Here is a 14,253-nt window from a genome sequence, read left to right as displayed (position 1 = left end):
CAAGTTATTTTAGTTTAAATTTATTTTTCAACAGATTTGAGCAGCACAGAAGCTTTTCAGCGTTGGCTAGGCTTTGAGTCGGCTCGCACTAGTACAGTAGAGTGGGATGGCAGTCCGCCATAAAGTCTATCGTCTAGGGAAAACCCTGCAGTCAGTCTGTTCAATTGTTGATTGTTTATACAACACATTGTTTTGTCATTAAAAACACTAGTATAACTTCCATTCACTAGATACTTATTCAAGTTTATTTTAGTTTCTCATGTCTTGAAGTAGACTGTTTTGAGCAGGGGCTGCCTGGGACTGGAGAACTATAGGATGCCAGCCCGCCAAAGAATTCTATTGTCTAGGGAAAATGCTGTAGTCTGGCACTACATCACTTCCCAACTCAGAGAGACACACACACACGCATGCAGACACACATCACAACTCCTACACTTACTTCTTGGCTGGGGCTCCTCCGAACTGCAGATCTGAGGACGAGAGAGAGCGAGGAATGGTGAGACAGAAAGAGGAGAGCAAGAGAAAGCAAGCGAACAAGTGAGTATGAGAAAGAGAAGAGAGCAAAAGCATCAGAGGGTTTGAAAAAAAGTGAGCGAGTCTATCTAAAAGACAGTGAGACAGGCAGACAGAGAGAGCCGGCCAGCCCTGGGAAGGTAGTGCAGGCTGCTAAGCATACAGTAGACAGACCAGTGCCTCCCTACTGGGTTCCCCTCTCTCTGTGTGTCCTCTACCTTCCCGCCAATGGCTCTCAGGCAAGAGCTCTGGCAGATAGGCCATCCGCTACCATTAGCTTGGCCCAACTGTTTCTATTGACAACTCTACCACTGGCAGAGACATTCATTCATTAGAGGACAAGACCAAGGGGGAGAGAAAAGAGTCACATGAGGAGTAAGGAGAATGCACAAAGCGAAAGAAACCGAAACTTATGGAGGCAGAGGGGAGAAAGGGGCAGAAACAGACAGATGTGAGGATACAAAAGAACAATGTATGTTGTCTATACAGTACTCACTGCCAACGAGGTTGGCAAGGGACGAGTCAAGGTCATTGGCCAGCAGCTTGCCTCCTGGGTGCCCTGGATGGGGATGACCAGGGTGGTGCAGGGCCATGGGAGGAGCCTGGTTGTGGCTGGGCACTGTGGGCTTCAGCAGGTCCCCTAGAGCGTCAAACCCTGGAGGATAGATACACAGGGAGACAGATTTAATTACATTATACATACACAGAGATTAGACAAACACAAAGTATAGGCAAGTATCACACACAGATGGGATATGAGGTTAAAAGAAAAGCAGCGCACATGCAGGAAAGATTTGACTCAAGCAAGAGAAAAAAAAAGGACTTGGGAGGCAAGATCAGGCTGTGGGATCACAAACCATCTGCTCAGTATCATGACACGTACAGAAAATAAAGGATGTGTTCCCTTTTATTTCTACGCTCAGGGCTCAGTAGCTTTGTCCCGTCTATACACCATATTTCTAGGCTGAGCAGCAGTATGTGTGTTGTGCTGGATTTACATTGCCTTCAGGAAGATTTCATATCCCTTCACATAATTAAATTTTGTTTGCTTTACAGCCTGAACTCAAAATGGATTAAATAGATTTTTTCCCCCTCACCCATTTACACATATTGCCAATATTGACAAAGTAAAACATGTTTGACATTTTTGCAGTATTCACACCCGAGTCAATACTTTGTAGAAGCATCCTTGGCTGCGATTACAGCTTTGAGTCCTCTTGGGTATGTCTGTATAAGCTCTGCACATCTGGATTTGTGGATTTCCTCCCATTCTTCCTTACAGATTACCTCAAGCTCTGTTAAATTAGATGGGGAGCAATCTAAGTATTTCCACAGATTATCAATGGGATTCAAGTCTGGGCTTTGGCTGGGCCACTCAAGGACTTTCACATTCTTGTTCTGAAGCCATTTCAGCATTGCTTTGGCTGTATGCTTGGGGTCATTGTCCTGTTGGAAAGTAAATCTTCACCCTAGTCTAAGGTCATTAGCACTGAAGCAGGTTCTTATCAAGGACTTGGCTATATTTGGTTCCATTCATTGTTCTCTCTATCCATACCAGTCTCTGCCACTGAAAAGCATCCCCATAGCATGATGCTGCCACGCCCATGCTTGACGGTAGGGATTAGAGGCCGACCGATTAATTGGAATGGCCGATTAATTAGGGCCGATTTCACGTTTTCATAACAATCGGAAATCGCTATTTTTGGACGCAGATTTTTTATTTTTTTTACACCTGTATTTAACTACGCAAGTCAGTTAAGAACACATTCTTATTTTCAATGACGGCCTAGGAACGGTGGATTAACTGCCTTGTTCAGGGGCAGAATGACAATTTTTTACCTTGTCAGCTCAGGGATTCAATCTTGCAACCTTAGGTTAACTAGTCCAACGCTCTAACCACCTGCCTCACGAGGAGCCTGCCTGTTACGTGAATGCAGTAAGAAGCCACGGTAAGTTGCTAGCTAGCATTAAAAGTATCTCATAAAAAACAATCAATCAATCATAATCACTAGTTATAACTACACATGGTTGATGATATTACTAGTTTATCTAGCTTGTCCTGCGTTGCATATAATCGATGCGGTGCGCATTCGCGAAAAAGGACTGTCGTTGCTCCAACGTGTACCTATCCATAAACATCAATGCCTTTCTTAAAATCAATACACAGAAGTATATATTTTTAAACCTGCATATTTAGCTAAAAGAAATCCAGGTTAGCAGGCAATATTAACCATGTGAAATTGTGTCACTTCTTGCGTTCATTGCACGCAGAGTCAGGGTATATGCAACAGTTTGGGCCGCCTGGCTCGTTGCGAACTAATTTGCCTGAATTTTACGTAATTATGACATAAAATTGAAGGTTGTGCAATGTAAAAGGAATATTTAGACTTATGGATGCCACCCGTTAGATAAAATACCAAACGGTTCCGTATTTCACTGAAAGAATAAACGTTTTGTTTGAGATGATAGTTTCCGGTTTCGACCATATTAATGACATAAGGCTCATATTTCTGTGTGTTATTATGTTATAATTAAGTCTATGATTTGATAGAGCAGTCTGACTAAGCGATGGTAGGCACCAGCAGGCTCATAAGCATTCATTCAAACAGCACTTTCCTGCGTTTTGCCAGCAGCTCTTTGCAATGCTTCAAGCATTGCGCTGTTTATGACTTCAAGCCTATCAACTCCCGAGATTAGGCTGGTGTAACCGATGTGAAATGGCTAGCTAGTTAGCGGGGTGCGCGCTAATAGTGTTTCAAACGTCACTCGCTCTGAGACTTGGAGTAGTTGTTCCCCTTGCTCTGCATGGGTAACGCTGCTTCGAGGGTGGCTGTTTTCAATGTGTTCCTGGTTCGAGCCCAGGTGGCGGCGAGGAGAGGGATGGAAGCTATACTGTTACACTGGCAATATTAAAGTGCCTATAAGAACATCCAATAGTCAAAGGTATATGAACTACAAATCGTAGAGAGAGAAATAATCCTATTATAACTACAACCTAAAACATCTTACCTGGGAATATTGAAGACTCATGTTTAAAGGAACCACCAGCTTTCATATGTTCTCATGTTCTGAGCAAGGAACTTAAATGTTAGCTTTCTTACATGGCACATATTGCACTTTTACTTTCTTCTCCAACACTTTGTTTTTGCATTATTTAAACCAAACTGAACATGTTTCATTATTTATTTGAGGCTAAATTGATTTTATTGATGTATTATATTAAGTTAAAATAAGTGTTCTTTCAGTATTGTTGTAATTGTCATTATTACAAATAAATTGTAAAAAATAAAATAAAAAACCGGCCGATTAATCGTTACCGGCTATTTTTGGTCCTCCAATAATCGGTATCGGCGTTGAGAAATCATAATCGGTCGACCTCTAGTAGGGATGGTGTTAAACATAGCACTTTGTATTCAGGCCAAAGAGTTTAATTTTTGTATCATCAGACCAGACTCTTCTGCCACTCCAGAGTCTTTCAAGTGCCTTTTTGCAAACGCCAAGCGTGCCGTCATGTGCCTTTTTCTCAGGGGTGACTTCTGTCTGGCCACTCTCCCATAAAGCCCAGATTGGTGAAGTGCTGTAGAGACTGTTGTCCTTCTGGCAGGTTCTCCCATCTAAGCCAAGGAACTCTGTAGTTCTGTCAGAGAGGTCGTTGGGTTCTTGGTCACCTCCCTGACCAAGGTTGTTCTTGCCTGGTTGTTCAGTTTGTGCCTAGAAGCTGTCCGACCAGTCTGGGTAGTTCTGTATTTTTCCCCATTCCCCAATGACGGAGGACACTGTGTGCTCTTGGAAGCTTTTAACATTCTATAAATTGTTTTAAACCCTTCCTCAGATATATTCCTCATTACAATTCTCACTCAGAGCTCTACGGATAGTTACCTGAATTTCACGGTATGAATTTAATTGGCCACATTAATAATTGACTCCAATCATGTTGTAGTGACATCTCAAGGATGATTAAAGGTAATTGGAGGCACCTGAGCTCAATTTGGAGAGTCATAGCAAAGGGGTGTGAATAATTAAATTAATTAGATTTCTGTATTTCATTTTCAATACATTTGCAAAAAAATAATTATTGGGTATTGTGTGTAGATGGGTTAGAAAATATACTTAATCCATTTTGAATTCAGGCTGTAACAACAAAGTGGAATAAGTCATGGAGTATGAATACTTACTGAAGGCACTGTAGTTCCTTGTGGCTGACATGTTGTGGAGTCCTTATGCTGATGGATTATAGTAATTCCATATCTAGACTAAAACAGTAGATGTGCCCTGTCTACTCCTTCAGTTTCTAGTCAGCCTCAGTAGCAGAATTATGAGAAATGGGTGTTTGTTCCATCCCTAGGCTCAGCAGCAGTAGCTATATTTGTGTTATGATGGATTTATGTGCTTGTGGTGTCATGTTGTTGAGTCATTACACTTATTGAGGCTGTACTGTAGGCTGACCGGTCTGTGTGGTATACTACTCTATTACTGTACAGGGCTGATTGGTCCGGTTACACTGCATGGCTCCATCCCAAATGGCACACTATTCCTTATATAGTGCACTACTTTGACCAAGGCCCACAGGCTGCCATTTGGGATGCAGCATGGAGTATTTCACTGTGCAAACATTACATTAGTACCACAATGGTCTGTCAACAGTAATTCTAAAAATGGGAACACATTGCCCTCAACTAGGAGAGAGGTAGGGAAAGGGATGGTGGAGGGAGGGGGGAACGGAAAAGGGAGAGAGGGTGGAGAGGGAGACAGAAAAGAGACAAATAGGGGCAATCAGTGTGTGACAGAGAAAGACCGATCGAAGGAGGGAAAGACAAAGTAGCGTATGGGGAGGAAAAAAAGAGACAGGGAGCACAACAGAGCTGCACAGACAGCTGCCACCTCCCATCACTCCTTATCCTCCCATCACAGAAAAAAAGTGAGGGAGCGAAAACAAAAAAAAAGGACAAATAATATTTGTCTAGGAAGCGGTGTCTAGCTTCTGGACATTGTGCTGACATAGCTATGCGTCCCAAATGTCACTCCATTCCCTATGTAGGGCACTACTTTTGACCTGAGCCCATACTACCATAGTGCACTACTTTTGACCAGAGCCCAATTGGGAATAGGGTGCCATCTGGCCATATTCATGAAGTAAGAACTTCCTGCTTTACAAGCAGGAAACAGAAGGGAAGGATCAGAGACAATTAGCACACGGAGGAAGGGAGAGAGAAGGAAATAATCAGAAAACTAGCCCACTCACCATAACATACAGAGCAGAGGGCAGGAAAGAAAGAAAAATCTAGTTTTATGAAGAAAGAGGAGTTTACTATTAAGCTAATTGTTTGGAAAGGCTGAGAATGGAGGGAGTAGAGGACAGATGAGGGAAAGAGATGGAGAACAGATGGAAAGGTACCACCTCAGTGCCTCCAAAGAGATGGATTGTCTGTGTAGAGTGTGGGACGGTGTGGATGACAACAAATGGATGAGTGACAGGCGATTAGGAACGGACTGAGATGACAAACCACGCACAGAGAGAGAAAGAGATGAGTTACAAACAGATGGAATGGAGTGAGATCACCACCAGGAAATTCCTACTGAAGGCTTTAAAACACACAAATGGAAACTGGTATTAGAAACCCCAGGCCTAAAGCTGTAGCTAAGGATTAGCTGGCCCATAGCAAAACCCAACCAGAAATCTAAACCAGAGCCTGTATCCATAAAGCATCTCAGAGTAAGAGTGCTGATATAGTATATGTCCATATAATTGTATTCATTATGATCTAAAAGGAAAAACTGATCCTAGATCAGTACTCCTACTCTAAGACGATTTGTGGATACAGGCCAAAGCCTGAAAAGTTTGATTTACTTAGCGGCCATTAGCAAAACCAAATCAGAGATCTGACCCAGCACTAAACGTAGTTAATTACAGTTGTTATAGGGGAGCAGTAAGCTAAGCCAGAGGTTGTTTAGTAGGTTTATTTAGGGTTGTGTGTGTCTGAAATGGCACCCTATATAGTGCCCTATGGGCCCTGGTGAAAAGTAGTGTATTATAAAGGGAATAGGTTGCCATTTGGGACGTAGCCGTTGTGTCTCTTTACCATCGGTGGCAGGCTGTACGTGGTTATTGGCCTGTCTTCTAGCCCCGCCCCCGAAAACAGCTTCAAAATCTACACTCATGGAGGACTCAGCTGGCTCAGCAGCACCTAGGGGACAAAGGTCATAAAGACATATTACGATTGTAAAGGTTCTCTTCAACCTCTGGGTTGGTTGGTCTGTCGAACCATATGTTCATTCAAATAATGTTTATTGGACAAAATGTAAAACATCATATTTTAGCCGTTTCGGTGCTTCTAGCGGATGAGAAAGTGATGGCTGAATGGATGGACGATAAGTGGATGAAACAAGTGAATTAATTGATGGATGAATGAACACATGAATGACTGAAGACATGAAGAGAACTCAGATACACATGAACATGAATTTGTACAGTTGAAAAGCCACCTGACTTTAAAAGACAGAGGCTTGTCAGAACACACGTGTTAACTGAAACTTGTGTAGTGTGTGACATAATACACAGCTAAATCAACACTATACATCTCTGCCCCGGATCTGAACCTGAAGGTTCAGGAGGTTAAGTAGATAAAAACTGTGTGTGTATTTCCATGTGTATATTGCATGCACGTGTGTGTCCAAATGTGTGTGTGACCTACCTCCCCAGGCACTGGTGGCTGTAGAGATAGAGGGAGTGCTTTGGACAGCAGGTAGAAAGGCTGGCTGCAGGTCAAATAGATCACTACTGAGGTTGGGCATGCTAGAGAGAGAAATAAGAGGAGACAGGGAAGAGGGAAAGAAAATCAATGAGTAAATAAATGTAATTTAAATTGCCCCTATATGCCCAAACAATCAACAATTGAAGGGTTAGTTCAGGTGAAATCTATATATTTCGGTGGAATTTACCTTACCTTGAGTTGTGTATTAAGGCCCATAGTGACAGAGTGCACAATAATCAATGTTTAGCCACAGACAGGAGTTAGCATCATCAAAATTCATGAATGTAAATAACCAAACCAATGTTAGCAAAGCTGCACAGCAAGCCGTAACATGCTCAAAAACACTTCAAAACCAAGTTCGGTAGTTGGTGAAGTTCACAATTTTCTAACATACATACTGCTGAAATAGTCGCTGGAATTGTGAGACTACATTTCCTCATGTAGTCTGTCTGTTTCTGTGTGCTGTAACATTGACAATAAAGTTGTATATTCCATTGGGCACTCACCGGTGGCTTGATGGCACTATCCGAGCATTGGAATATACAGATATTCAGCATTCAGATATTACTAGAAAAATAACTTTTTTGCGGGGAAGAACATGGACAGGTTCTTTGTGAGTATCGACGCTACATGTTTCTGAGGAAGTTTGCAGTTTTGCTAACATCGGTACGCCTGTTCACATTAATGAATTTTGACGATGCTAATATGGTAACTTCTGGCTTGAGAAACAACTCAAGGTAAGGGTAATTCCACTGAAATATAGATTGCCTCAAAAATCCCTTTAAGTCAACAAAACAAACTCTTTGATACCAACCTTTGAAACCCCCCCAAAGAAAATCACAGAAAGAATCTATAGTCAAAAGAATCAACATAAATCTGAATAGAATAATTTAATCATACCTTTATAACACTAGATAACCTCCTATGACCTGTAGTAACCATGTTATAACAGTAGTACCTGTTGGTGGAGGGTGCACTGAATAGCTCCATGCCTTGATTGGTGTTGTGGTGGTTGTTGCTGACACTGCCCATAGACTGTGTACTGGGGGAGGCAGATGGAGTGGACATGCCAATCTCCTTCAGACGCTGGTCCTGGAGAAACACAGAAAAACACTCACACAGTTACCAAACACAAAGTTGGGTATGACTGAGGGATTCATGCTTGGTACAGACTGAGCAGCGTTAGACTGAGCAGGCTCCAATCAGTCTTGGGGCGCTGCGCAGTGGTGCGTTTGTTCCTGGTTCGTTGTTTAAACTCGTCTGTTTTTGTTGCTTTGCTTTTAGTAGTTTGATAGTGTTTTATGTTGCATCGGATTACCGATTAGGCTACGGTAGAGGGACATGAAGTGCGTACCGTGGATAATTCTCCTACTTGGATTACTTTTGCTGGTACCTGAAAAAGCACGCGAATCTACGAGAAAGTCGGCGGCACAACACATCCGCTACTGCAGAAACTAATCTTTTACAATGTGATAACTCACGTTTGGGAGAACCGATCAAAGGGGACATACGTGCAGAGATCGTGAGACAAAACAACCTGGGTGAAGGACTACTAAGAAGGAAGAGGAAAAGGGGAAAGGCGGTGTGCTGAGGAACAAAACAAAGATTCCGCATCCAACTGCTCTTTAATATCCAATCGCTTAAGGGGAAAATGGACGAATTACGGGCAAACTCATGGTATCGATATGAATACAGAGAGGCCTGTGTGATGGCCATTTCTGAAACTTGGCTGTCGGAGGCGGTGCCCGACTGAAGTCACCCCTGACAGATTCACGATCACTCGTATGGACAGAGACAGTGAAGCTCCTGGTAAGGAGCACGAAGGCGGAGTCTGTGTTCGACTAAATGAAAGATGGTGTAAAACTACGATTGTCAGGGGAAAAAATATGCACCCCTGTTATAGAGCTGCTATCATTACGCCACTTCTACCTCCCCCAGCTTTTTTTGACAGTTGTTTATATCCATCCAAGAGCAAACAGTGTGAACGCAGCTGACATCATTTTTATCCCCGCTCAAGAGCTTGATGTGACTTGTCCAACAAGGAAAAATAAGATCATTGACCTATGTTACGGCTCGGTTCCCAAAGCGTATTCATCCTTGGCCAGACATCCACTGGGTGGATAAGATCATAACACTGTTTTTCTACGACCAACTTATAGACAGTTACTCAAAAGGGAGAAGGTGGTGGAAAAACAAATACAGGTGTGGGACAATGACCGTATTGATCAATTGCAGTGATGTAAGATATTTCCTAACAAACCATTGGTGACCAAAGAATCGAAAGTGGTGCTTAATAGGAAGAAACAAGTGTTTGCCTCCGGGAACACACTCAAAAGAAAAGAGGTACAGAGAGAGGGGAACAAAGAGATTAAAAAAAGGTGAGATGCCAGTACAGAAATAAGGTGGAGATAAAGTTACAGGGAGACTCTCGGTCTGCCTGGTTGGGCATTAAGAATATGAAAAACGCCCCCTTCAAAAAGTAGGCAACGCATTGATCCCTGCCCGGATGAGAGGGTGTGCCTCTACAGCCAATGAACTAAACAAGTTCTTCACCCGCTTTGAAACAGGGGTTGCCCCCGCTCACCTGGCCTGTCTGGAAGAGGATGTCATGGCAAACAAGAGCACGCTCGTCATCGATGAGGAAGTCGTACAATGAGTTTTTTCTGCATATTGGCCTAGGCTATGCCTATATGCTACATTATTTACCACCTGAGGAAGTGAGAACTCACTAGATTGCCAACTCTAAATACGATATTGTTGCTAGATAGCCATGCAATTGAGCTGACAGCAAATTGAATGTCCTACAAAAACTTTCCATTGGTAGGCCTATATAGGCTACTTGATGTATTCACCGCAAATGGCACGCTCCGCTCCGTTTGCAGAGCATCTCAATTACATACGACGTTTGTAAAGTGGTGTTATTTCTCACATAAAGCCGAGACTCTCCTCTTGTTTAGGAACAGTAACAATAGTGGTTTTAAAAACTGTCTTTCCCGCAATTACATTTAAAAATGTTGCTCAACTATCAGTATGCTTGCGCTTCTCTCCCTCCTCGCCATGTGCAAAGGGGGTAGCGGGAGTGAGAGCCAGCAGCAAAACGGACACGGCAGATACTTTTATTGCAGGAAGCAGGTTAATGCACATTACTGTTGACCAAATAATGGTTTTAGAACAACAACAAAAATCTGCAGGAACGTTATGTAGCCTAATCCCCGAAATTGCTTTGGTAAGAAGGCAATATCGGTGTCGGTAATTTCCTGTTTATCGTCCCAGCTCTAGTTAGTGTTGCTGTCTATCACATTTTAGGCTGCCTTGCTCTTTCCTCTGGCAACGTCCTGAACCACACTGGTACACGCACATGACGTGCAAACACCGAGGTACACGTGGTTGGACAGATCTCGAACATCTTGAAAGTGTGCCTAGAGTATTGTTTGATGTTCAATTGTTCCTTCTTTTTTTGGTCGGGGTGGCAACAATTAAGCACAATATAACGGAAACACTGTAGTCATCAACGTCGCATTTTTTTATACTTTTGAAAACTGAACTTAAGCCATTTTAAGACTTTAAATCAGAAATTAATGTAAGACTTTAAGGACCCACGGACACCCTGTTTTCAGGCAGTTAAATCTGAATAGGCTAATGTAGTGCTCCCGAGTGGCGCAGCGGTCTAAGGCACTGCATCTCAGTGCTTGAGGCGTCACTGCAGACACCCTGGTTCGAATCCAGTCTGTATCACAACCGGCCGTGATTGGGAGTCCCATAGGGCAGCGCACAATTGGCCCAGCGTCGTCCGGGTTTAGCCGGTGTAGGCCGTTATTGTAAATAAGAATTTGTTCTTAACTGACTTGCCAAGTTAAATAAAAGGTAAGTAAAAAAAAAAATGTAATGTAATTTTGTGCAGCAGTGTAATTTGTTGTAATGATGTAGTAACATATTTAACTCCCCCTGTCCACCAGTGTAGTGGTGGTTAGTGTAGCTGTGTAAAATTATGCATCGGTGTAGTATCATTTTATGTATTAGTGTAATGGTGTGTTACCTGTACCTTGAGGGCCTGCAGTCTGGCCTGCTCCTCCTCTAAGGCTTGCTGTCTCTCCTTCTCGTCCATGCGGCTGAATGACATGCCTGTATTGGACAGAGACGACACCGCACTGGACAGGGTGGACGCTCTATGGAGAGGACAGAGGCGAGAACAGAGGTATTAGGAGGGGACAGGGGACATGTTTTTTCTATGTGTGCTTCTTATACAAGTTTTATGATAACGTATATCACCAAGTGTTCATTGTCTCGCCAGTCCAGTACCTGGTATCAGCGGTGAGTTCCTTGGTCTTTCTCCCCTCCAGAGAGGCTAGGTGCTGCTCCAGAGCCTCCAGGAGACTACTAGGAGCCTGGAAGGAGGAGAGGAGGACAAGTAGAGAAAACAGAAGAGGGGAGGGGGGTGAGACAGAACCAGCTGTTCCTCTCTTTCACATGACATGACGCACTCATTCACTTCTTTACACGTCACACACACATCAATAAACACACGCACACACGGTTGTTAGTCCCAGAGGTCGACCCACAATGCATCACTTTCCCAGAATAGAACAACTACGTCTTCGGCCCAAATGGCACTATATAGGGAATAGGTTGCTCAGTACTGGTAGGTTAATAATAACAAGTTTCGGAAAACAGAAAAACGAGGAGAGAACAGAGGGGAAGGAAGGTAGTAGAGGAGGTTGAGAAACATGCACATAAACCCCGTTCTGTCTGGTTCATGCCAAACATATAAACATCCTGAGAGGGCATAGCCTAGTGGGCAAGGTTGGCGCTTTGGCTTTTACTAAGTGTGCGTCCCAAATGGCACCCTACGCACTACAAGTGGTGCACTATATAGAGATTTGGGTGCTATTTGAGACACATTCCAAGAGAAAATTAATTCAAATGGGAGGTTGTGTACCAAATGGCACCTTATTCCCCGTGTGGTGCAGTACTTTTGACCTATGGTGACGTCAAGGCGAACGATCAATGTGGCTGTGATCAAAAGTAGACCATCTTTTTAGATTGTTTAGAGACCAAATCAGACATCAATAATATTAGCAGACACACATTCTATTCCCTCTTACAAAAAAAGCACAGAAGTTAAAAACAGACTGAGCACGGAACTCTGACTGAACCCTGTACATATTCCCCAAACATTCCACCCGACACACAGAGAGGAAAGAAAGTGAGGTAGAGAGAGAACAAAAGAGCAAAGTAAAAGAAAGAGGGAATAGTTTTTCCCCCCCTTTTTGATCGCTAGTTATCCCCCGACAATCTTTCAAAACAAGATGTGCTTTGAAGTTTGAAGACAGAAATCTTTTTACGTCATAGCTACGGCTATGATGATGCATTCATGTAATAATCAGGGGGTCAAATATAGTTTAAATGAATAGGTTAAAAATCCCTAAAATGCTTTCTTTATCATAGGCCTATGTCTGTCTGAATGGTGGGAGGAGGAGAGGAATACTTTTCTCATAATTCATTCATATGGTTGACCTCCCCCGCCCACCCACACTCGGGGCCAAAGTGTGTCTGCACTCATGCATGTCTACGTGTGCGCACGTGCGTGTAGGAAGGGGCAAGGCTACATGCGTGCGTGTGAGGGAGCGAGGGCTACATGCAAACCCGGGTGGGTAGGTCAAGATGTCAGAGCACACAAGCTATGGCGAGTCAACAATTTGTAAAACTCTGTGTATATACTGTATGGGGAGGGGAGAAGCAGTATAGTTTCAAGTTTCAATGTTACGTGCACTAGTACAGTGAAATGCCTTTAGTGGGAGGGATGCTAGGGTTAAAAGCATTACAGTAAGTAACCCACCACCTACAATGCATGATCCTTTAATGGTCTGTGGAGGAGAATGATAAAGGAACTATTTTAAATGGTATACTGGGAATGGGAATTATGCATCACTCAAAATCCAATATTTCAGTTTGCATCACTATCAAGCTTGGTGCCTTAAGTTATTGGTATTTATATAGCCAGTTAAATACGTTCTTTACAAGTGCCTATTTGGGCCTACAGTGTAAATAATAATTAGAAAAATAAATACTAAATCAATTGAACCAACAGATTACTAGGGAAAGTAGAAGACAGGGTAACTTGTTAAGAGTTTGACAGAGAAAAATGAGTGAATGATTGAGTACAGAGAAAAGAGCGAGAGCAAGTGAGACCAAAGGAGAGAGGGAGCGAATATGTACAGTAAGAGAGAGGCTGACGGCTGTAACATGAACGAATGGACGGATAGACGGATGAAAGCATGTTGGTGGAGCCAGAAGAAGAAGAGAGAAAGAGATGAAAAATGTACACTGACCTGTGAGAGATCGGGGATATCACCCTGATCTATTCCAACTTGCTGTGGTCACAAAGACCGAACGAAAAACAAACAAACGGGCCAACAGAAAAAACGGGGATAAGAAAATAAATAAATAAATAAAGGAATGATTACTCCCATGCAGTGACTACTGTGGGTGAGTCCAAATAACCTCTCGTTCTTCTTGAAGTGTGCACTCGTACACCACTCCTCAAAAATATATAAGCATTAGATTGGTGTAGGCATGGGCTGAAGGGTGTTTCCATATACCAGTCATTTCCTTTCAAATCCATGAAGGGAATCGAACAAGTGCACACTTAATGAGAAAGAACAGATTATTGGGACACATCCTCTAAACAACTTAAATAAAGGGTGTACATCAAAAATGCTGACAACTGGATTGATGAATATGATTGGACAATGTTGAGTATGTCTCGTGAGTGACCAATGAGAGACGAGACATGGTGTGGGTGCGGTAAATGAATGGCGAGCAATTGAACAGACATTTAAAAAGCCCCAAAAACATTGAAATAACGTGAGGCCAAAACATTGGAACAGTGAAAGTGTACACCCCAATTGCAGCCTTAAAATGTAATCACAAAAATAAAATAAAAATTGATGACTTCTTTACCAATCTACACAAGAAAAAAAACACATTT

At 42.7% G+C, this 14,253-nt stretch overlaps 1 protein-coding gene across 17 annotated transcripts in view; it reads right to left on the bottom strand.

Moving 5' to 3' along the window:
• Positions 1–14,253, bottom strand: part of si:ch211-200p22.4 (phosphatidylinositol-binding clathrin assembly protein) — a 59,416-nt gene that overhangs the window by 2,421 nt on the left and 42,742 nt on the right. For 4 of the 17 annotated variants that reach the window (XM_055938535.1, XM_055938538.1, XM_055938540.1 and 1 more), the window contains exons 8-16: positions 13,595–13,636; positions 13,109–13,129; positions 11,565–11,650; positions 11,302–11,431; positions 8,224–8,357; positions 7,206–7,306; positions 6,594–6,698; positions 1,010–1,168; positions 440–470 (exon numbers count right to left, since the gene is read on the bottom strand). In XM_055938535.1, the coding sequence (XP_055794510.1) occupies positions 440–470; positions 1,010–1,168; positions 6,594–6,698; positions 7,206–7,306; positions 8,224–8,357; positions 11,302–11,431; positions 11,565–11,650; positions 13,109–13,129; positions 13,595–13,636 (809 nt within the window). The remainder of the gene's footprint in view (positions 1–439; positions 471–1,009; positions 1,169–6,593; positions 6,699–7,205; positions 7,307–8,223; positions 8,358–11,301; positions 11,432–11,564; positions 11,651–13,108; positions 13,130–13,594; positions 13,637–14,253) is intronic. The other 13 variants (XM_055938536.1, XM_055938549.1, XM_055938543.1 and 10 more) reach the window with 9 other exon arrangements.

The sequence above is a fragment of the Salvelinus fontinalis genome, chromosome 11, assembly GCF_029448725.1.
Source record: "Salvelinus fontinalis isolate EN_2023a chromosome 11, ASM2944872v1, whole genome shotgun sequence".
Taxonomy (NCBI): Eukaryota; Metazoa; Chordata; class Actinopteri; order Salmoniformes; family Salmonidae; genus Salvelinus; species Salvelinus fontinalis.
Note: the sequence above shows the minus strand (reverse complement) of the source record. Positions and strands in the feature narration are given on the sequence as shown.